The sequence below is a fragment of the Rhipicephalus microplus genome, chromosome 3, assembly GCF_043290135.1.
Source record: "Rhipicephalus microplus isolate Deutch F79 chromosome 3, USDA_Rmic, whole genome shotgun sequence".
NCBI lineage: Eukaryota > Metazoa > Arthropoda > Arachnida > Ixodida > Ixodidae > Rhipicephalus > Rhipicephalus microplus.
The window spans coordinates 164,176,354-164,201,221 of NC_134702.1; the positions used below are offsets into that span (position 1 = coordinate 164,176,354).

A 24,868-nucleotide genomic window follows, 5' to 3' on the forward strand; every position below is an offset into this window, starting at 1 on the left:
GTGGCGTTTTACCTGTGTATTTGCATATCTGCCACGGTCGAGTGCAACTAAAAAAGTGTATACGCGTTTCAGCAAAGATGCTGCTATTTGTGACCTAACAAGCGCTAAGATCGGGCTTGCTGGTACTGATTCATAGCTCCTGAAAGCGAAAAAAAAAGAGCACTAGATTTCTGTTCTTCGGTGAGGCGCAGTTTATTTCCATTACCTTTTTTTGCACTTCCAGAAGCTGTGAACTTCATAATAATTCTGAAATGCAGCTTTGCCCACGTCTAAAAAGTTCACGACAATGAGTTTTTGTCTTTCTATTTTTTTTAAGGATGAAACTTCGCCTGAGAAGCCTTTTTCCTGCGTTCGTGCGTGTTCTGTCCTATTCCGAGATTCGGTATGATAGTTATTGTGGTTTTAAGTCCCAATATTATTACCGACGCTGTAGTGGAGGGCTTAGCAATTTCTACCACGTGTGGGTCTTTAATGGGTACCTAAATTCAATTATATGACGCATGAACTTTTGGGTGAGTGGTAGAGGCACTGTGACTGGATAACTGTATGCGCAGGTTTCTGGTATATCTATGCTATCCGGATCCCCAGCTTACGTGGAAGCGTAATGTTAAGGGGGCTATCATCGTAATTCGTAAACCACGAGAGATATTGCGATGGGGAGCGTAAGTATATTTTTCAACTCCCACGTTCAAACTCTGTCTGTCATCGATCGCATAAAATGAACGCACAAACCCACATAATCGTGTTAGGCGATGTCGAGTCTACAGAAGCACCGATAACCGGCGCGTTCCAGTGCTCTATCCCTCACTCAAATGCATACAAACCTAAGAAATAAAACGAAACGGACACTAAGAACGTTGTGATGCACTAGTTGTACACTATGCTTATATTTATTTATTCCCTAATGTTTGCCGTTCTTGACTTTTCCTTCGTGCCATTACACCTGAAATTGCCGCTCTATCATTCCCCTGCTCATCCCTAGATGTTTTAATGGTGTGGGCACGGCGGTGCGTGCCCACGCGCTAAATATGACATGGCCAACATATACAGGCGTCATGTTGGGTGGAGGGTCCAAATGAAGACGTTAATTTTACGTTTACAATTCTTATTCACCATCATCCTCAGCTTTACCAAGAACATCATCAGAGAGTAATATGATGTGAGAGGGCGCCACATTGCTTGCAGACGCATAGTATAATAGAGAAAAATGATTGCGAATACCCCACAGTTAGTACTTTGCAACTACAGTTCCACTACCCCACTTAACAAAGTTATAGGCTTTGAAGTCTATCGCTTCAGCTTACACTGTGTTTGGGCTGCTTGTTACGTTCGAACGTGGCGTTTTTTTTTTTTTTGACCTCGGCTTTGCAAAAGCATCATGTCTGCTTTTTCACGGTTTTCATATCCTAACGCAATGCATCATGAAAGTTTATTACAACTTCTCGCTGTCTGTAGTTTGCTTCAAATGAACGAGAGAACCTGGCGCCATGCCATGACACGTGCTTATTGTCGTGACATTGTTAATGTGAAGTCGACAGCAAAAGTTTGTGGAATGTGCAGCGCGTGGCGGAGCGGCGGAAAATTGCATGGCTGCGCTGCTTACTGTGATGCGGCGTGGTGTCGAGGCTACCGTACGCGGCCTCGGTGATTTGCAACAGCGCGTTTAGGCAACGCACTCCTGCTGCATCTAATCTTGGAAACCATGACCGATAACCTCAACACCATGGTTCTCGTCACGATAGACGGCGCAGCAATGCAGTTTACCGCCGCTCCGCCTCCCGCTGCACATCCCGAAAAGTTTTGCTGTCGACTGTGCGTTGTCGTATGCACATTACTGGATATGGAAAATTCGTTCAGCGTTAGCGTTGGTCCATGCAAACTATAGGCGCGTTCTGCTGGTTAAGCCACGCCTAGCATCAACTGTTAAACTCTCTCCCTCATCCAGTTCTGTGCTTTGTTTGGCAGTATAGCTTTTGTACATGATCTCGTGTGAAACCTCCAACATCTCGTACGTATTAAGTCATAATGAAGAAAATTTAAAAATAACAATGGACGTAAGTGAAAGGCAAGGAAGCCTACATAATTTAGTCATACTCAGCTGTGGCAGTCCTGAGCAACCTTGACATATTGAAAGATGCTCGTGTACCAGTAGCCATACGGCCCTTAGACATATCTGTTATGCAACACCAACACTGGTCCTGTGTACTCCGGGGTGTTGGAGTAAATATTGCCATTTGTGGCTACTTTGCACCAAGTTAGCTGCATACGACCCTGTCTGTCAACCAACACTTCAGCATGGTGACATGCCATGGCAACCAACACTTCAGCATGGCGATATGCCTACTTACTGACTGCTTTGGAACTTGTGCTTTGGTGCACTAAACAGCCATTTCTCTTATTACTTGCAGAGCAAATACAGTTGATACGTATGTGTCACGTGTCAGCCGATGAATGGGGCGTTTTTTTCCGATACTAGAAGGCTGGTGCGCATTGAGACACAAAAAACAAAAAAAACATGCGGTTAACCTTCAAATGCGGCTTCGCGAAGTTGCGAGCATGTTGGCAGACGGCTGACCGGCGTGCTGCTCATGCAGTTCGCCATGTACGCTGTTCAAACGCGCAAGTTTGTAATTCAAACAAAAGATTAATTTAAACGAGCAAGTGAGAATTAATAAATGGTCAGCCTACTTTGGTAGGAAAGGGATGTCAACAAACATGGGCGTTTGGGTCCTTGTTCGGCATCTATTTTTTGTTTCCTTTTCACCAGCTCGCATATGCGTCACGTGCATATCAAAATAATTATTTCCAGTTGACAGTTTATGTTGTCACCGATATTCTTACTAAAAGAAAGTCTATACCTTGTCGAGCGAATTGAGAAGCTAGGTTTAGGAGTACACGTCGCAGTAATTTTATTTTTTGGAGGAATTACGTTAGGTTATAGCCACATGTAGGTTTGCTCTGCTGTGTTTGCGTACATAACGTAACATAAAAGATGGTCTTGTTACTCGATTGTTAAAATTACTTTCTGCTCCGAGACTATCTGATTGCCTGACCGTTTGCTCATGTAGAATTTTCATGCACTTTTTAATATTTCTTTTGTTTTCTTTAAACTAAAATTATATAGCATGCTTTTAGATACATAACTGATTAACTTAAAGATCCTGCACTCGGCTCTTGGCCGATAACCCTTTGTGGGCGACTGCCAGCAATATGAGAGCATCATCAACATCATCAGCGCTATTTCTGCGTGTGCATGTTTTACACTCTCCACGTCTAGTCACGCACATTTAAAAGTGTAATACGCCAGTCTGTTACTCGAAGTGAAAGTGAGTGTCGTGAGGGTCTGCTTATTTTAGGTCCACTATTGCTTTCTGAATTGGTAGATCGTGAAACAATATGCCACAATACAAACACACTCGCATGTGCTACAACCTTAAATTAAGGTTAGGTGATATATGAAGTACACGGTAGTTGAAATGCGTAGTCGCCTGCAAATCAAAACAGAAAGACGCTCTTGCTTCCAATAGTGACGAATATATATAGGATGTAAGTATGTGAGGCGTGTGTGTCTTATTTCGTATTAATTTAGAAATATCACTTCTTTAACCACCTCACAAGCTCACTCTTACAGCTCGCTGTGTTAACGAGCGTTTACGACATCACCAGCCTGACAAGAACAATAAAAGGGTCAAGTTGCGTGCTCACCACTCGGTTTGCATCAGTCAATGTTCTGTCTTTCCTATATAATGAAAGCAGTTCGACTTATTAAATATTTCTGCTTAAAAGTGATTCGTGATTTAGCGAAGTTTTCTAATAAAGCGTTATACTAATATGTGTATGTGGTGGCGAAATACATGATGCATGCATATGACCGGCACTAGGTCAGTGACTTTGCTCACAATTTCAGTTTGCACATATAGCTTGAAACACAGCATACAGCCATGGTTACCAAAATAACAAACTTTCTTGTTTGCTCTCGGTGCGCTTTCAGGCAGGAATTTTACGCCGGAGTCCACTACGGCTCCGCGAACGTATTTCTGTGACTGATATGACGTTGTAATATATATAACAGCTTGCAAAAAACGAGTAGAAACAGTTTGATTACACCTTGCTCCACAGCGCGTAACCAATTGGCCACGCAGCGTATGATATCCAGCTCGCAAACGGCGAGCCATTTATGTACACCATATAACGTTGGCAGAATGATTGATATGTGGGGCTTAACGTCCCAAAACCACCATATGATTATGAGAGACGCCGTAGTGGAGGGCTCCGGAAATTTAGACCACCTGGGGTTCTTTAACGTGCACCGAAATCTGAGCACATGGGCCTACAACATTTCCGCCTCCATCGGAAAGGCAGCCGGGATTCAAACCCGCGACCTGCGGGTCAGCAGCCGAGTACCTTAGCCACTAGACCACCGCAGCGGGGCTGCGTTGGCAGTCTTCAGAGCTCAGCAACATAAGAGTTTTCATCAACATTAGGAAGATGGCCCGAAAGGCGCACGTTGGGTGCGTTCTGAAGGGCGTCGTCCCGAGCAGTGCGATGCGCACGTCTCCACAGGCCGTTTACCGAGCGCGCGCGCTTATCTCGTGGTTCGGGCACTGTGTACATCTTGTACTTCACGGCAAGTTTGCTATGAATTTACAGTGGGGTAAGGGAGCACGAAGGTCACTTCACTCGCTGACACGGCTGCGTTTACAAAAGGAGCGCAATGCTCTCACAAATCGAATTGTGACAGTTTTGCGCACCCATTGCGTACACTTGTGTATTCGTTTTGCGCGTAGTTCTTTCTGCTTGAACAGTGCGCTTGAAGTGCCATGCTGTGACAGTTGTTTATCCAGCCTATGCGTATGCGCAAGTCGTGCGTGCTTTCTCCTTGAGGTGCCCGCTGCAACCTACAAGCTGCTTGCCGTTCCTCACGTTACAATACCAGTCGTCACTGCAGCGTTAATTCCCTCAGCCTATTCACAAAACCATGTTCAATAAACGGTAAACTACCTCTGTGAAGACAAGTTTCACTTTCGTGCTATACCGATTCTTAGACGGACGGATTAGCCACGTATTTTTTTTCTGTTCTTTCTGATTTCCTTTTGCGAAGACCCTGTTTGGCTTTGGACATCTTAGATGACAGATAAGGCATTAGTCACTGCTGCATTCATTTGATGAGAAGTTGTTTTAACACAGAATATCTCCGACATAATATGCGTGTGCTGTATGTTGCGACTTAATTATTAAGCAAGGCTTCGTGGCATCTCTGGTTATGTGTGAAACGATCACGGCTTTAGGGGAGCAGTTGATAGCCCAAAAGGAAGGGGAAAAAAGTCGCACCATAATGACTGAGTAAAAAGTGATGAGTGGAACGTAGTGTCTGTCTGTCCATCCATCCGTCAATCCGGTTGCTCTCAATATGGCGCGTTGGACGGACGGGTGCTTCGCTCCACTTATCATCAGTCACTCCGTGGATATGCTATGAATTTCTAAATAAAACAGAGCCATCTGTCCTCTTTATTCGTCAACTAAACGGAAACTACTAACGTCATCCAGTGGTAGTATTTCCAAATGGATGGATGAATGGGTTGATATGGCTGTACCCTTTAGATCGGGCGGTGGCTAACGCCATCAAGCCGTAATACTTAGTGAACCAATTTGCGGTGAAGGGTTTAATTTTCACTTGTGCCTTGACTTCAGCAACCAATAAGATAACCTCCTTCTAGTTAATTCTACCCACTTAAAGTCTATTTTGCCCTCCCTGTCTCTAAACCCCAGTGCTTTGAAAAACTCTGCGCCATCATCCTGAACTATTGGGTAAAGCCCTTTACAGAACATCATCAAATATTCGGCGGTTCCCTCTTCCTCTCCACACGCACTGCATACCGTGTCTACCCTTTCGTATTTCGCCCGACATGTCTTTGTTCACAATACTCCCGTCCTGGCCTCAAACAGAAAAAAATGTACCCTGAGTATTATCATAGATCTTTTCCTTGGCAATTTCCTGCTTTAAAGTTTGATAGATCTCTAGAGCGGACTTTTTAATCATGCCGATTCTCCACGTATTGGTCTCAGCTACCTTCACCTTCTTCTTAACTGATAATTCTTTTTAGTTTGGTCCCCTGCTGTTCTCTAAGTATTCACCAGTAAAATCTGGTTCGCTTCCTCCATTTTGTATCGACAATCTTTTCGTACAAGTAGCTGAATACCTTCCTAGCCGAACGCTCCTCCCCCATTTCTCTCAATCGCTTGTCAAATTTCATCTTGCTGCTAGCTTCCCTGCCCTCAAATGATGTCCATTCCATAACACCTTGTACTCCCTGATTTGGTGTATTCCAGTGAGCTCCTAGGGCAAGCCTACCTATTCCACGTTGCTTAATTTCTAATCTTGCTTGAACTTCTGATCTCATGCACAAGACCGCATTGCCGAATGTCAGACCAGGAACCATGACCGCTTTTCATATTCCCTTCACCACATCATACCTATTGTAACTCCACAGTGCCCTGCTTTTCATCACTGTTGCATTCCTGTTACCTTTAGTTGTCTCGTATATTTCGTGTTCCCTTAGGTACTCGGCCACATTGCTTATTCATACGCCTAGATATTGGCATTTATCTGTTATCTCTAGTGTGACCTCATGTATTCTAAGCTCACTAGCTTCATTATTATTAAAAATCATGACTGCTGATTTTTCCTTACTGAATCTGAAATCTAACCTATCTCCCCTATTACCGCAGATGTCCATCAATGTCTGTAAATTTTCCTTTACTGTCGGCCACTAGCACTATATCATTTGCGTACATCAATGCTGGTAGTGCCTGTTCAATGAGTTTTCCTTGTTTGACGAAAGAGAGGTTGAAGCCCAGTCCACTTCCCTCTAATTTGGTCTCTACTCCTTGTAGGTACATCACGAATAACAAGGGCGACAGAGGACGCCCCTGCCTAAGCCCCCGTTTCACCTCCGTGGGCTTGGATACCTGTTTTTCCACTTTAAACTACCTTGTTACCTTTATAAATATCCTTTAAAAGATTAGTGACTCCATCTTCCACACCTAGTGTGCCCAATATTCTTCACAAGGTTTCTTGAACCACGCTATCGTAAGCTCCCTTGATATCCAAAAATGCTAGCCGCAGTGGCCTGTGTTCCTTTTCTGCTATTTCGATGCACTGCGTCAGTGAGAACAGATTGTCTTCCAACCTCCTGTGTTTCCGAAACCCATTCTGCAGTTCCTCCAGCACCCCCTCATCCTCTATCTATGCCTACAGTTTTATTTATATGTGGGCATGCGTGGGTAACATTTCTTCCACAGAACCAAAAGTTATGTGGCGCTAGCGTCAATCAAACTGTTTCAGGACACGCTGTGGAATGCTCGCGTTAAGTTTGCTGACGACTGTTATGTCAAACGCGTGGTCGCCATGCCAATGCTGGGACAGTGGCAAAGGAACTCTGTTGCAGGAGGAATGCAAAATAAAGAGAGAGAGAAAGTTGGTCTACAGCTTCGCTTGCAGTATACGTCGGCGAACACCAGCTGGTCCGAATGTAATTTCAGCCTCCAACTGCGGCGTCCCTCAGAGCGGCCGCTGCAGCTTACATAGCCATTGAACCCAGTGAGTCCGCGTGCGGTTTGCTTTTAGTGAGGATGGAATAGTCGGAGTATGATTTCTATGAGGAAAGGGTTGAATATAAAGAGATTTTAGGAGCCGTCACAGCATAAATAATATTGTGCTTGGGTCATAAATAACCCACAAACCTACATGTTTAACGCCAGTCTTTGTTAAACCCGTCACTGCGGCGACGATGCCATCGCTAATGGTGAGACTTTTTCAGAGTGCACTCAATATTTTGAAAACTTTCCCAGATCTTTTGCCACCAAGATATGATCTCGTGATGTAAAGTCTGGGTTAAAAGTTCCTAGGCCATGCCTAAACAGGAATACATGGGAGAGTGGTCCAAGAACTTATGACCCCCTGCCCCGTTCTGTACGTACTGCTTTTGGGTGATTGTTTTTTTTTGTGCCCCGCGGTGCTGAGATATAATCTCGTGGTGACGCTACATACGCGTCACGAAAATGGGTGCACATCGCAAAATTTGCTCACGTGAAAATAAGGGTTATCACCTCCTTTTAGGACAAGCGAGATTTAAATAACCGACGGATGTGACGCACTTGCTATATTTTATTACTATAGTTGGTGCTATCGGGGAGTGAGTATCGTTCACTCTTTGACTGCTCTAATTATCTCCGTGACTTGAGAAGTTTAAAAATAAGGCGTATTGCTGGAATAGCACGATTCTTCATTTTGCACTACTGCAAAACGTATTAGTGTGATGACACTTCTCTTGCAAGGCAAAGTGACTGGCGCAATCAGATGAACAACCTGCCATTGAAGTATCGTTAAGTGGCCAGATACATTATTAGTACTGGCACCTCCTTCAGTTATTTCAATGCCAATGCAAACACGCGCTTCTAAACGAAAACCGTCGGTCCGTCTTGGTTCAGAGTGTGGTCGCGATGCGATGCTATAGATGATGTGTAGCGCTGCCTTCGTGACACGCGTGTCCGATCCCTTTTCCCTGGAGATGCGGTAGACGTGTTTCCCTCTGCAATGTCACACGTCTGTCAGATACGTTCCTTCATGCTTCTTTTATGTGGCTCGAAGACGTGCTGCCACCGCATCACAACGCTCTTGAAGTCGGCGCACGCAGGAGCGTTGCAGCGACGCTTCCCCATTGGTTGGCCGCATAGCGCAACGAACGGTGACACAAAAAAACATAGTGTTTACCGAGTCAGCGTGACAACCAATATTGTGAACACGAGGCATGCAAGAGGCTGCCCCACGGATCTGTACAAAAATGATCGAAAATTACTTCGCATAATTTCTGTCATGAGGCACTGCATTAGAGGCTCTCACTCCTATGACCGCAAAATACACGTGAAGGATAGGTGATGATCGAGAGAAGGAAAATATTACAGGAGATGGTGTTGAACGGCTGAATCAGGTGCATCTAGCTGGCATTGATAAAATACAGGAGGCATTCTTTGTGCGCACTTCCCGCGTTTATCTCACCCCAAATCGGTGCATGCAGTTTTATCGAATGACAGGCTCATGGTACCATAACTCTTGAGATTGTATGAAAGCGTAGGTCGGAAGCTGAGTGATTGCAGCGATGTACTAACACAAGCTTTTAAAACAAAAATGATGCTTGCGTTGATTAGTCAAAAAATTATTGCCCATTTACATTCGTTTCGTATTTACGTTACTTTAGCATAGACATACGCTGCAGTGCTTTTAACTAAAACTGCAATCCACACGGCATTCCTATGGGGTAATCCAGGCATACAAGTAACAACGCCAATTCATTGGAACAGACGTGCTGTGTCTCATATTTTGATTGAAAGTGCCAGCAGCTAAGAGCTCATCAACGTTATCGAGCACGCAACAGACGTCCTCCGCTTGGACCCAGCCCAGTGTGACAAACTACGGAATTCGCTGAAAATTGACGTGACCAGGAAATTAGAGCTATACGTGGATTGAACTATTCACGGAGTGGTAAGGGCTGGTATGCAGAGCTTGGTGATTAGTTGCTGGAGACTCCACAATGACGTCTTTCCGCGGACGATAAAAGACAAGAATTTTTGTAGCGCATCGCTCGCCGTTAAAACGAACGCAGTCGTTCGGGACCAGCAAAACTTACGAGTGAAGGACAAAAACAAAAATGAAGGCAGCTTCACATTTTTGGTAGAAAGGCGGACAAAAGTTTGGAGCTGGGCAGCCTTCTTTCTCTTCCAATTTCTGTTTCCTCCTCTCTCTCCTGCTTATGCTCTCTTTGCAGTGAAGCTTCTTAGGCTAGCTTATGATGTCCGACCGTTGCCGTCGTCCCCAGTCGAAGCACAGGTGCGAAACATCTGTTCGTTAGGCCGTCTCCAGATCGTACATACCGTGCGTATAGTTTAAACATAGACCGTGATCTGCTCGTGCAACTGCCCGTCCGTGAATCCGTCTATCCCTGCGTCCATCCGACCGTCCGTCCATCTGTTCGTTCTTTCCTTTATACTAGTCGGCGACTTCAACGTAGACAAGGATCTTACGACCTAAGTTCCCTCCATCACCACCATTTTGTGGATCTGCAGTAATCTTCCCAGTTCTTCTGTCTGGTTCTTTCTTTGTTTCATTTATTTCAGTACTTTTTTATAGTTTTTTCTATTCTTTCACTCTCTATTCCTTGATTGCGCACATTTATTTTCTATTTTTGTACGTGAGTTTGCCTGCTTACCACGGAGCTGAACCATGCTATTTAAGTAACTAGACGAATAAGGATGGGGTGTATCATGTTCAGCAACCCTTTTCATATCATGAATAGTAATCTGCCTTTAACCCTGTTGAAGTTATATAACAGCGGCGTCTTCCAGGTACTTACCTATAATGCAGAAACCTCGAAGCCTACCGAAAGGGTTCAGCTGAAATTGAGGACGACACAGCGAGCAATGAAAAAGAAAATGAGAGGTGTGACCTTAAGAAACGACACCAGATTGAGCGAGGGAAGAAAGCGGGCTTATTGATTGATATGTGGTGTTTAACGTCCCAAAACCACCATATGATTATGAGAGACGCCGTAGTGGAGGGCTCCGGAGATTTCGACCACCTGGGGTTCTTTAACGTGCACACAAATCTGAGCACACAGGCCTAAAGAAAGTGGGCTTAAGGATATCACAGTTGAAATCACGCAGACAAAATGAACATGGGTGAGGAACGTAGTACGTAAGCAGGATAACTACTGGTCATTAAGGATTACTGACTAGATTCTCAGAAAAGGCAAACGAACGAAAGGGAGAAACGCACAAAGTACACTACAGTGCTCCGCACTTAAAAGCATCGTCCGGCAGGTTAGATGTCTACAGCGTCTGAATAGCTTTAGTATATAACAGAGTAGTTGTCATATAGTATGTTTCCAATCGACGTGTCATATGCTGTCCAGATATTTGCTACGTATGTATGAGCATTACTTGGTACATGCCTGTGCGCATATTATTTTGTTAGCTAGCTTAAATTGTCGCGAATTGTTTAGTAGGGCAGCCGCACGCAGAAATAATCCTCGACAGCTTCGGTTTGTATTGTGGACTGTGAGTGTATTGTCACGGGGTCGTGATGTCGACGATGGCAGGGACTTCTGCAAAACGAAACTGATTGATTGATTGATATATGTGGTTTAACGTCCCAAAACCACCATATGATTATGACGCCGTAGTGACGCCGTAGTGGAGGGCTCCGTAGATTTTGACCACCTGGGGTTCTTTAACCTGCACCCAAATCTTAGCACACGGGCCTACAACATTTCCGCCTCCATCGGAAACACAGCTGCCATAGCCGGGATTTGCACCCGCGACCTGCGGGTCAGCAGCCGAGTACCTTAGCCACTAGACCACCACGGTGGGGCTCAAAACGAAACGGAAAGCCAGCTTACAGCGAAACACACTCGCATTGATAGCGGTGAACAGGGCATCGGCTGTCAAGCTAATGACTAGCGATGACGCGTGTCGGCATTTGTACATGTGCAGTTGAAAATTCCAGTGATAATGCTAGCGGCCATGTAATTTTAAAAAAACGATCTGAAATGTTCCCGATGTGCGTGTATTCACATCAGAAGGTGCTACGGTTATCTTCATGGTTCTTTAGTCAATCGGTGTGATTGCACAAGAGAGCACTTGGACGTGAAATAAGACGATAAGAAAACTTGAGAAAGGAGTGTGCCAGTATCAAGTACCGATAACAACAGCTTCTTTAAACTATATCGCGAGTTTCCGAATTACGCTCAAATAAAGACTAGCGCAAGTGTTGTTTAAATGTGCCGGGGACACTCTTCTAGCCTGGATAAATACTCTAGATGTTTTGCAAGTTTTCCAAGACAACTTTTATTTTACTTTTGCAGCATGACGGCTTAGGTAAATAACCTGCAGTACTTGAGGCATTTCCTATAAACAAACAGCTGCCTGCGTAAGAATATCACTGTTACTTTTCTTACAAAAACCGCTGCATAACAAGGTCGTGGTAAAATTACAGAGCCTTTTTCAATAGCAGGAGGCCGGTATGCTTTTTCATAGAATAAGTGACTCCATATTACGGCAGTTGCGAGTGACACATAGCTGTGGCGCAATGAATGACAGAAAGCGCTCTGTTGCTACTCATGACGAAAACCTTTATTCGCGAATTTCTGGACGCAACGCAAAAGCTGCAATATGGAGGCGGCATACGTAGCATGAGTAAAAGGGAGCGTAGCAGAGAAACTACTTTCAATGCTCACTCGCGTAGTTTCACTGCTGTCGAGCAGTGATTGCTTTCCTTCATCTTGTGTGACTCTCACGTGGGTGAATCCGCTTCAAATGAATGATAACGTAAGGGGTTGAGTAGTCTTATGTACTTGCTCGCAGGTGAACTGCAAGCATTTTTTTTTGGAAATGAACGTGGAAGTCATGCGCACTCCTAGGGTAAAATGGCTCCTGGCACCACTCTGTTTATTTCAGAAGTGCCACTGTCATGCAGAAGAACAACCGTTTTTCTCAAATTTCTTTTTATGTTGCGAGCAGGCTCCCCTGCAAGGGCACATGTACGAAACCGACAAGGACTGGCATGTGACTATCATTGCGGCGGCTGCCTTCTTCTTCGGCTCGGCATCCATTCGCTCCTCTGGCATCTTCTATGTCAGCATCATGGAAGAGTTTCGGGTATGTCGAGCCACAGCGTCGTGGCCAGACACGCTCATCGACGCAACCAGTGAAATGGCCGGTAAGTCATTGTTCTGCTTGCACTCCTGGAAGTACGTATCACATTTACAGAAACAAACAATGAATATACAGAAAATATGGACATAAAAAAGCCGAGGGCTGCAGCATTTTAACATTTCTCATTACCAATGCACTTACCGTACAAGGCGAGATGCGTTCAATGAAAAATATGAGTACTATATTTTATGCATCTCTGGTAGTGCTTCAAAATAACTCACGTCATTACAAGTACACTATTGGCATGAACCCTGGAGTTCAATTATTGTCTCCACTGGTATTTATGACAGAATGTTCAGAGAATTTCTGCCAGATTTTCTTTTTTTTATGCTGTCATTGATTTAGGGTATCTGAAACTGATAGTGACAAAGCAACTGCTGTTATCTTCAATTTAGTTCTTATAGCAATTTTCCATATGCAGGATGAATTTAGATTCCAAAATCAATTCTGTTTTAATATGCATTCATTAATTTAGTTGGGTCGGCAAATTAGGTAATAGCTGCTGCGGTTTTCATTGTAACTATGGAACCGTCAGGCTGGCAATGCATTCACAAATTTCAAGTGTGCTCAGTAAATTCAACGCGGTTGGCTGTGCGGGCACTCAGCGTGAGCTAAGTGGCTTACAGTGCACATTGAGTAATAAGTGAGGAAACTTGAACGAGAATACATTGAGGAGAACGAGAAGACGAAAAAATCAACAAGCCTCCCAACTTGTTACTTGGCGCTACAAGCAAACGCAGTGAAGGTAGCTGCCAGCCGCATGGAAACACTCACCCGTGTAATCTGTTCTTATCATCCTAAGCGAAAACCTCCTGCCAGAGAAAGCAGATTTCACTTTATTTTTTTTTACGCATTGATATTAAGGTAGAAACATTCTTAGTAAGGGGATGTCCCGTGACACGAACTTGTGACTGCGGCCATTGCGTGCCCTCTGAACTAGCTTGTGCCCATACATTCGTTTATGAGATTAGAACAACGTGATATCATATGGTGGTTTTAGGACGTTCAACTCAACATATGAATCATATCAATCAAGAACAACGTGATACTACATGAGACTAACTAGACGTATTGTGAGTCATAAGTTTATTAAGGCCGACTTATGTTTAGCAGATAAATTTTGTATGCCTTCCTGGGAAGTGACTGCCAAGCGAAATGCGGCATGCTTCTGTCAAGTTGTTTAGGATGTGCAGTTCTTTCTGCGCCTTCACTCTCTTCAACGCTTCAAGGTAGAATTAAATAATCAAACATTTTATTTCAGCTTGTGCTCGAGACACTTGTAATGGCGGCCGTGCCGTAGATGAATGGTGTTAATCTGTATTTCTTTCAGGTCTTCTCGTGGCGGTATTTTTCGAGCACGTCAACCCTTTGAGCGTCATGACAGTCGGCAGCATTTTTGCCTGGGCGGGTGTGATGTGCTCTGCCTTGGCACCCAGTATCGTCTGGATATCACTCACGCTAGGCGTTGCTCACGGTAGGACTTGATGTTTTCATGGCTTTTCTCATTTGGAATGAGCTTTTTTTTTCAATCCAGCACCTAAATGTAGAAGTAGGACTAAATGTAAAAGTAGGACTCATAGTATACCACGTATATCTGTTACACCATGACATGGCTTGTGCATATACCCTTTAATAAGACAGATGGCTAAATTTGGTGAAAGACTGCTTCAAGTACGTTTTTTTTTCAAGTCTGAAGTTTATTAGTATGAGATAAATACAAATGGATTGAAAGCGCTGTATCGCCTTTTAGCCGAAAGGGCTAGTATTGGAGCCATTTAAAAAATTATAATGTACTGCTTTCATCATCAGTGGCATTTAAATACATAAAAGGGTTTCTTTTAGGACGCCAACTCTTCATACCGCCTGTAGTAGAGTTTAAAATACCTACGCAAAACGCTTGAGTCATACCTTTACCGTGAAAAAAATAAGTCACGACGTTACACAGACGTTATTCAGCACTGGTGTGTGCCAAGAATATAGTGGGTTAAGGCGTATGCCATGCTTTTCATTCAGATTTCAAGATTTCATGCTTCGCAACGTAATCTGAGGACACATTCATTTCCTGTGGCATCATGAATGAGGAAAAGCGAAAACAATTACTGAGCCCTACTTATTAGTGAACCCTAAACCTTATTCGTGGGAATATGAAGTTTGCAAGGGGTTGTCACCTAAGCGAACAGAGATAGCAAAAGAAAATTCACTCACCTGTCTACTGGAGCAACTGAAAATGTAGTTTGCATGAATTTTTCAGTAACACCTCCACTGAAGCGAAATTCTCCTGATCGGTAATTGTTAAATGAAATTAACGCGCTTTTTGTGCGCTTTCTTTAAAAGCGCAGTGAATAACAAAGCCAGTAAAAGTGTTTTATAATTGTATGCATGAATCTGCACCACACTTTCTGCTACAAAAAGTGGAAGTCAACTTTTACTTTTCATGGGGCCCTAGTACCCTTTGCCTCATGATATGCAATTGATATGCCATGTGCAAGGAAGCTTAGCAATCAACACTGGTTTTCAGATCGAATCCTTCTGTAACCACTTATTTTGAAACTTGGGGAAGACCAACTGAAAACCTACGTCCACTACAAAGAAAAGCGTAGTGATATGTGCTCCAAAAATTGACCAAGCCTCACCAGAAAAGAACAGAAGCAAATGAATGCATCCGTAACATAATAGTAAATGAATAAAGAATAAACTATTCACTGTTGAAATACTGAGTCAATACAGACAATCCACGCAATAGGAAAGAGGCCAGGCGACAATAAATTAGTACGTTATATGCGACATTCGTTGCAAGAGCCGAGAAACAAATGGGCACCAAGCAACTGGCAGTTAGGCTCGAGCGGAAACTTTACATTGAAAAGTATTTTTGGCTTTGAAGCCCCCAGGAATATGTATCTGTGTGGTTTCAAACTCAACATACCGAAGTACTGGTTGACATTACAACATAACAAAGTTCGTCTAATAAAAGAGGCCTACATTACCACTTCTTTAAAGACGAATACTTCCTCACTTGAGGCGAAATTATGGTGCCATATTCTCACCTAAAATATGACGATGAGCAATGTGCAATTATATATTTCGCCTATTAGGCTATATCTCAAGTTTCTAGCCTCATGGAAGCAAAATTTTTCATCAATATAGGCAACAGTACAACGGCACACGGTTGTTTTGTATTTTTTCAAGTCCGTATCATGTTGAATATAACCGACAATTTTTCATATCAGGCTTTGATGTTACGAGTTTAAACTGCCCATAAATGAATAACCAGCGTGTTACACATTTGGCTTAACAAAACCGCGGTGATAATACTTTGAAACATCATACGCCAAGTTTAAAAGTTACAAGTAAATGTAGAAATAAACAACTGAAACAATGACAAAATTACTTTGTGAGCTACCCAGCTTTGATAGTCACCCAACTTCACGAAGTGGATCAGCTAAAGATTTCAATAGAGTTCACCGGCTTTCGTATAGGAGCCACTGTCGCAGCAACGTGCGCTGGGAAATCATGAGCTGAAAGCACCATGCAACAAGTGACACCAAAAAGTAAACTGTCTGGTATGCGTAAGCGTGGAGTGTACAACGTTGTGAACAGGGACACAACGAAATTCCGGAGATGTTATGGTACAGCGGTCTAGCGGTGTACACATTTCTCATCACTCTATGTCCTCACTTTAGCCTCATTATAATGATTATCATTTCTTCGCCAGCGACGACTCTGTCATTATGTCGTACCGATAATTATTGCATACATAGTGATTTATTGCCACTACGATGTACGCCCATACATTTACAGCAGTGCTTGACAAAACGAACATTAGAGTTCACTGCCAATCATGAGGGGTTTTTTTCGTTTTTTTTTCATCGAGAAATTCAACTGCAACTTGAGTCTCTTATAATAAGCGCCACAGACCACTTGCAGTGGTTCTTCGCTAAGCTAGTTTCTATAAATACAAATTCACTGTATAAATATACAATGTCTATAAATGTTTCCATTAGTCGTCCACTTAGAAAAATGTCACTGAACTTTGTTGTGAAAGAGCTACATTGCAGAAAGAACAACCACGTAGTATACGCTTATGATATTTATCCTTACGAAATCATGATGCACAGTTTGGATTTGCAACAAATTAGCGAGGTGTTTACAAAGCTGCAAGTGCAGCGTCATGAAAATTGTTCAGCATCAATCTGTCAAATCATATCAAGGGGACATCATGGCAGATGGAAAAGCATGCAGTTGTGCAAAAATTAAGCGTACTGAGCAAGCAAATGCTCTGCTGTGACATTTACATCCATTGTCTTTTCTAGCCGGCTGTTGAATGATTATTACCTTCGAGCAATTTATTTGTTATTCGCTACTGCAATGCCAGGCCAATAATTACAGCTGCATAGTACCAAAATATACAAAAAGAAAAACTGAGAATGTAGACGTAAGACGAAGTGCTGCTTGAGGTAAAGTGGTGAATTGCGATTGAGTGTTTGTCATGTCAAAGTATGTTCTGCGCCTTTAGAGCCGAGAATACTTCAATTGAGTTTATCAATCTTTATTTCTTGTTCAGGTGTTGGCATTGGGCTGGTGTTCAGCTCGCTGCAAGTGTTCCTCAGTCAGAATTTCAGCAAATACCGTGGAACAGCTCATGGGATTATGTACGCCGGGGCAGCAGCCTCCGCAATGGTTTTCCCCTATCTACTTGAGTACACCACGCATATGTTTGGCTTCCGCCTCTGCCTTGTCATCTTCGGCCTCATATTGGTCAACCTCACCATCATCACCCTTCTGCTGGACAGAAACTCCTGGGCTGACGGAACCGCAGAAAGGTAAGAGGGACATCTGGGGTCTCACTTCGTAGCGTCTATGCCCAAATCCCTTGAATTTTGTGCGTCTCCACTTGAGAGTGTAACACCAGCTGTTCCACCGCTACCACTTCATTCAACAAACCCTAGGAACGACTTGTGACATAGCAATTTAGTTGAAAGGCAGCGGGATCTTATTTCTGATAACTTACTTATGCACTGAACGTCTTTTACTATTCGCTTTGGCATAAAATAAAACGCGAAAACAGTGCAAAGTGGGACGATTGATCGCAAAATACAGCTCTTGATGTTGTAGAATATTTTGAGTATTGAATGTTTGTATTGTAATCACAGTGACAGCTTACAAAGTTGCACTCATTGAGATACAGCAGCAAGGAACATAACGAAAAATGCAGATGAATGGATCAATTTTCTCGTTCAGATGAATGTGCATGCCTCCCCGTGACCATACCACCATTAGGTTTAATGATTTCAGCTTGCATTGTAACTAATCAGTTAGGCATAACCTTGCTCCGAAAAAAAATTGTCTTCTTACGCTCAAGGGCTTGCCTCGACAATACCTCACGGGCATCCCCTCATGGAAGGCTTAGGCCCGGCCACCTAAACCTGCTGGTTTCTTATATTAATGTGTATTCCTCCTTCTGACGCTCAATAATAATTCGCAATCAATAGCATTTATTGTTGATGTTACCCTTGCATAGGCCTACAAAGAAAGTAAACGCAGAATAGTTTTACAGAACCGTTAAATACCACTGACGAAGACTATCTATGCTCCTGGCCTAATTTCCGTCCGACCTTTTGTGCCGGGCTTCGTTTTCATATTGCTTAGTGAACTTATAAGTTTTTTGCTGCTTACTCGCAAAAGTCACAGTATTTTTCCACAATTTTCAATATGATTTACCACACGCGTGGTAATGAAAGATGACCCCAAACGACTCCTGTTACAACAGGCACAAGACAAGTTTACTGAATATCGAACGTGTCCGTTCATGATGTTAACAACAGTGTCCTCCTATTCAATAGATTGTTGCAAATAGAAGGGCCTATAGTCGCAGTATATTTGTTGGAGCAGGCCACCACGTCTGACAGAAAAATTGCGAAACCCTTGCTACATAGCACATCTGGAAGCAAGAGATATTTTGCGTATTAGCCTATCGTTTCTTCGTTCTGTGTTTCCTTCTTACTTTCCTTCTTTCTTTATTTTGTTTCTTTCTTTCTTTGTTTCTTTGTATTGCGTCATGCTCCCTCGTCAGGGATGGAAATACAAACTTCATGCACGACACAATTGCTAAAAGCAAGAACGATGGCCTTGCGTTTATATCCAGGCAATAATTAAATTGGGCAACGTGAAGCCACAAGTCGCCCTCATAACATATCAGGTTAGCCTTTCAGAAACGGCGGATCACCTACATGGCCGCAATCGCATCAATTGTTGGAAAGTAGGCTTAGTGATACGCTTGAAAAATGCGCACTTTAATAGCGACATTCTGGTACGCTCGCCGGCTTGGGCTTCCTCGCTGGGTTGCAGCCGCTGAAGTTAGTTAGCTATAAAAGCTTTGCGTGGAAGATGAGTCGATGCCAGTGAGGTACCATGCGAGTTTTTGTATTCACCAAGCTGCTTTGTGAAATTTCTTTCACAAAAAGTGAGATTTCTTTCACAAAAACAACTTCCAACGATGTAACAACGTTTTATTATTAAAAACCAGCACCGAAACAATACAGATATGTATCGTGGTACAATGTGACATCAGGTTGATCAGAGGAAAAATTGCGTTTACACAGCAAACAGTATGTAAGCCTATCGCAACCTCGAAACAGTTGGAGAATTGGAAAGACTTGTTACCCCGACCATGCGCTATAGTGTGAGCTCGCGACGAACCATGACACGTGATATCAGAAGAGTGCCAGAGCGCAAACATAAAATGTAATGTGATAGAACGTTTTGCACACAATCGTCACTGAATCGTCAAGAAGCGAATCGACGATACGTGCCACAAACAAATATATCGGTGTAGACAGATACCGTGATTGCGAATGTTCGTCTGGCATTACTCGCGGTGTCTGAGCGTTTATTTGCTGCTGAATATACGTCACTGCTCACTCAAGAAGTGTCTCGCTCACAATCTCTTCAAACAACTCTTTACTGGGAGAGTTGGTGCATGTTGATATACTTGTTTTAAGGCGCGAAATAACAAAACAAAAGAGGAAATACGAGGCAGAGCATCTGTCCCATACCCTCTTTTAAGGTTGTGCTTTTTCGAACCGTTAAATTAGTTATGAACACAGTATACAATAAGCTGATGCGAGTAAAACCAAGTTAAGTCAATATGAGTCTACAGTGGCACAGGACGTTGGTTCAGTAAAATCACGCCACCTCGCAACGCTACTCTGCCACAATTGCATACAGTTTAAGAAGTATTGTGTGGCCCCACTCTGATGAACGAAGTGTGGTGGCCAGGAAAAATCACTTTATAGGTTTACAGCTCCACTCGCGCACCGCTAAAGTGCGCTCTTATGGCGCAATCACTGGCCGTGAAGTCTGTCCGCAGCGCCCGCCCATTTACGGAGGCTCGCTTGCATCTGCCTTTAGGGAGCGAATGTCAGACTTTAAAACTATATACCTACATAGTTTATTCTCATTGGTGACTTATACGACTCATAGCTTCCAGCTAGAGAAGGTTCAGCTAGTGGTAAGGATGCCTAAATAAATAGATAAGTGAGGCCTAGAAACAAGATTTTTTGTTATCCTGGCTGGAGCTCCTTTAAAGCCACACAATTGGTGAAATGAAAGAGCCGGTGCACTAATTTGACGCATGTCTTCCACTGTTTCTCTAGGCGTGGACCCAGGGGGAGTCTTTACAAGTCTACCAGTGATGCGAGAACGTCATCTTTTCCAAGCGTTGTCAACGTGGAGAACGCACTGCCCAGTGTAGGGGCACTCTCGCACACAAACATTATTCTTCGAGAAGGCAGGGTGTTCCGCCTCCCGATGTACTATGTCATAGTGATCACGTGGATACTGTTCAACTACTGCTTCGACGTTTTCATTGGCACTATCGACGACTACGCAACAGACAAACGAATGGGCTTTCTTAAGAAAATGTCTATCCTGCCCATTCTGTCTACCACGGACATTTTCGGTGGCGTTGGTCTCCCAGCCCTGGTAGACAAAGGGTTGCTTAGCCGAAGCGCTCTTCTCAGCACTGCCTACCTCGGCCTCGGAGTCACTACGGCCCTCCTGCCTGTGATGACAGCCTTCCTTCCATTTGTGGGCATGTGCCTCTTGCTGAGCATGTTCATGGGCTGTGGCAATGCCATGTACGGCGTGCTGCAGGCTGACTACATTCGTCAAGATCGACTGCCGGTTTCGTACGGCACTGCGGGATTCGTCGCGGGAGTCCTGCTCATCGCCAAGCCATTTGTCATCGGTAAGTATATTTCGTAAAGATGTAAAGCAAAGTTATTTCACCCTCTGCGTGCATAGTTGTAGTGTGGTATTTTTAGGATCACACACAAAGTGCGAGATAAGAGTCACATTACCCCTGACGATAGTCATTCTTGAATGTGTGCATTCCAGCAGCAGCATAGCACTTTGAGAAGGAAAAGTCATATGAGAAGATGAAGTGGGTTTTTTAAACGGAAGACGAGATTTTTTGTCAAATGGGAATTGTTCACGCTAGCGCAACTGTCTGAAGTTTCCCAACTTACTATTGGCCTGTGTGTAGAAACATGTACATACTCCTAGCAATACGCATTGTTATGGACAAAACTTTGGCTGTATTGGGCTAATACAAATAGTGCTAGAGGCATGCATTACAGCTAGAAGTGTGTCGCTGATTCCATAACTTCTGTTCTCGTACGATGCCCGTGGAATTGTTACCCAAAGAAATCGGCGTACAGACACATGGTCCCTGTACCTTATCAATATTTTTGCGCAAATTCTGAGATGAGTAAAATTATGTCGTGCAGTGAACTTTTTATTTCACGAATTCACGTTCTATTTGCATTACAGTTTATCTTTGTTCGGGCTCGTACCTCGGTACAAATAAATATGAAGGGGCTATAGCGGCAACGAAAGAGTAAAACTTTTTGCTCAGCTCTCTTAACTATGCAAAATCTCTGGTTTTTTGCTCATGTAATCTGTGATCCTTCTTATAGCGTGCCTAAATGGATCCAACATTAAGCAGAAAACAGTTTTTTCTACGAGCAATCTTCATGCGATATACTGAATCTTCCTTACACCTTTTCTTTTCAGGTTACTTCCGGGACTACCAGAAGTCCTACGATGGCCTATTCCAGATGATGTCTGTGATATTGTTTCTGTTGGGATTCTCCTGGCTCGTAGTGGTCGCGTATGAGTGGCACGTAAGCGACTCGTGGAAAAGGAAGAAGCGAAGACTGGCTGTGGTCAGAATTCTTCAGAACTTGTGACACCCGCTGTGAAGAAACACTTGCGTGGTGTGTTGTTCTTGCGTGGACGATCTAGTGCCATCACTGCGTAATTTGTGATCTCATTGGCAGGTGGCAGGCCATTGCTAACAACCATAATTTTCATCATCCATCGTGACGCAGGCCAGGTGGCCTAATTAGTAGTGCTCATAATTATTACATTTGTTCTCGATGGCTGTCATGCGACACAATTTAAAAGAACAAGGCTAGATAGAGGAAGTATTCTTCACAACCTTAGGCTGTTCTCAGAGAACGTATATATTACCGTATATAGCACCCATATTTTCACATATGTATGTTGACTGGTGATCTTACGAAAGTCTGGTGAGATTGAACCCACCTTTCTTTAATTGAGTATGATGAAGTAGACCAAAGATGTTTTCATTTGCTATGGTGCTCACTTAGGAGCGAAAGAGGAATATAGAATTCATAAAAAAGAAAATACAAAAAACATATTATTCAGTTAATAGGGGTGCGTGGTCCACTACCTAACAGTATTTGGATTCTAGAAGTCACTACACAAGTAGGAGCGCTATAGTGTCTACGGTCAGAAGCGGTGCCAGCAAGGAACAAGAAAGGAGGCGGGCAGAAGTCTGTGGCCCACCTGAAGTTTTCGTCGATTCTCATCTTTTGCCCCCCCCCCCTCCCCGTCAAACAACAATAGCCTAAATATAGCAGATTAGTCACCAGCCCATCAGCCCCCTTGAACAAATTCTCTAGTCGTGGGTGCACTGCCCTCCCTCCCCGCTCGCGTGAAAGTTTCTGGTGCTGGTTTTTGCCTGCGATGACTTCTATATGCAAAAATACGTAAATCATGGTCACCTGATCATTTTATACAGCCCCGATTTTCAATCTGAGGGAAAATTTTTAGTTTTTAATGATAGACCACAACCACACTCTTGCAATCTTTTTTCGGTTTCGTCATAGTGTTATTGTTATGCTGAACTACCAACCAAGGAAACACATTGTTTTCACAGCATGATGCTATTAAGTCTAAGCTGAGACACCTGTTGATAACATTTGCCAAGAAATTTGGCTGGGCCAATATAGTCAAACCAGGAGGACATTCAACGCCATTTCGATACATTATTGTGAATGCAAGGAATAACGTTTACGGGTGTTTGTGATCATTCAGCATCACTTCATAAAAAAACAAAAATACTCCTGACGCTTTAATGAATTTTGCATGCCCTGCAGCACTAATACTTAGCCGTGATCTCCTGACCATGAAGACCACATGACCACGTAGACTTTGTGGTCATGTGGTCTTCGACGGAACACTATTGGTATGTGAAACGATGGTACCATTATACTTTATATCAAAAGGTGGTGCAAGCCACGTACTTACTTCATCGTTCTGGAGACAGAATGCATATGACAGTGCTTGCGTGGTATGTTGTCCACTGGTATCGTTGTCTGCACACGTCACAAGGACTGTAGCTGCTTCAGAAGGTACTGCACTTTAAATAATTAGGTGCACGTTTCATTATCCTGCTACCAACATATATTAAATTCGTCCAGTACAATCATTACTATGAAGTGACGCTAGACATTGCGACTACGCATCGTTCAAGTACGGCCACAATGTGTTCTACAGGGTTCCTTTCTGTGGAAACATTTAGCGATACCTCTACCAGCTTAGGAAATAAATTATGCCTAAGAAGATCCTTTTATATGCTTTGACAAAATAATGGCAATGTTACCATTGCGAAACAGTGATATAATGGAGAGAAATATGAGCGCGCGAACTCACTTTAGAAAAAACGGATATCCCGGGAAAGCTCAATTGAGTAAGACATTTTCCTGCAATATATGATTATCATGATTAGTGTCGTTAGCCCCTTTTATTGTGTTTAGAAGAACTTTCATTTTCAGCTTTTTTATTTTCTTGACACAATGTTAGGCGCTAATAATTTACAACATGGTATCCGACCGTGGTTTGTGTCAGATATTGTTCTGTGTCAGGTGAAATCATATTTCATGCATACTGTATCTTTACGGCTTTTATAACATACGCACAAATTTCATTGTATATATGTCATTTAGTCGTGCACTCGAAATTCATTTTTGTGTGACGCTAATGTGTGTAGAATAAAGTGCCAAAACTTTTCACTTGTCTGTAGTAGTCAATCGCATGCATGTCGTTTGTTTTTATTTATCAATGTAGCTTGATTTAATGAACGCGAATTGCGTATACAAGGATCATTCGTACCTAAGACTTGAAAGTAACCTGTGACCGTTCCAATAGCATCTGCAACGAATTATGTATAGGAGAACTAAAAGAAATTAAAACTAGAACATCTACACTTGCATGCGTATACACGTTACTAGTACAGCAATTTTCAACAAAGCATTCGAATGAAAAGATCTTCATACACATTCTTGCGATGTCTCTATGTGCTTGTATTCACAACAGATGAACGACAGGTGAAATCCATAACGAAATCGAAGGAATAATGAATGTTTGTCTTTAGAAACGTCGACAAATTAAGGCAGGTGGTATGCATTGAAGATATTTGTGCACGATATAAAGAGGCAACAGTGACATGGTGCAGATGAAATGATAGAAAATTACGGTCACTTATTTTGCTAATAGTTCCGCCTATCGGCATTGAGCTAACTAGCGTGGTAGTCTAACAATGGCCGAACAATTCATCTGGTGTTCCTAATGTGTATTGCATCCATAATTTGCGGAGATGGCACACTGGTCTTTCAAGCCATCAGGTGGACACATTATCCTCTGAGTTTCCAGATTGTCTGTGTATGTCAGAGCTTTTATTGCCTGAATTTCACTTATCCTTTCATTCTCTGTCTTGAAATGGTATGCACGATTG

General features: G+C 43.1%; 1 protein-coding gene across 1 annotated transcript; it reads left to right on the forward strand.

Moving 5' to 3' along the window:
* The first annotated feature begins 12,534 nt into the window (after nucleotides 1-12,534).
* On the forward strand, nucleotides 12,535-24,146 carry LOC119170569 (monocarboxylate transporter 5-like). Its single transcript, XM_075890440.1, has 5 exons — nucleotides 12,535-12,772; nucleotides 14,099-14,242; nucleotides 17,330-17,588; nucleotides 20,421-21,013; nucleotides 21,841-24,146. The coding sequence occupies exons 1-5, from the start codon at nucleotides 12,592-12,594 to the stop codon at nucleotides 22,014-22,016; spliced, it is 1,353 nt and encodes a 450-aa protein (XP_075746555.1). The 5' UTR covers nucleotides 12,535-12,591; the 3' UTR covers nucleotides 22,017-24,146.
* The last annotated feature ends 722 nt before the right edge of the window (nucleotides 24,147-24,868 follow it).

Bases quoted from the DNA above. Each gene is read 5' to 3' on its own strand.
- LOC119170569 (XM_075890440.1), top strand. From the start codon at position 12,592: ATGTACGAAACCGACAAGGACTGGCATGTGACTATCATTGCGGCGGCT. The intron at 14,243-17,329 runs GTAGGACTTGAT...TTTCTTGTTCAG, and splicing joins CACGCTAGGCGTTGCTCACG to GTGTTGGCATTGGGCTGGTG. The intron at 17,589-20,420 runs GTAAGAGGGACA...CTGTTTCTCTAG, and splicing joins GCTGACGGAACCGCAGAAAG to GCGTGGACCCAGGGGGAGTC.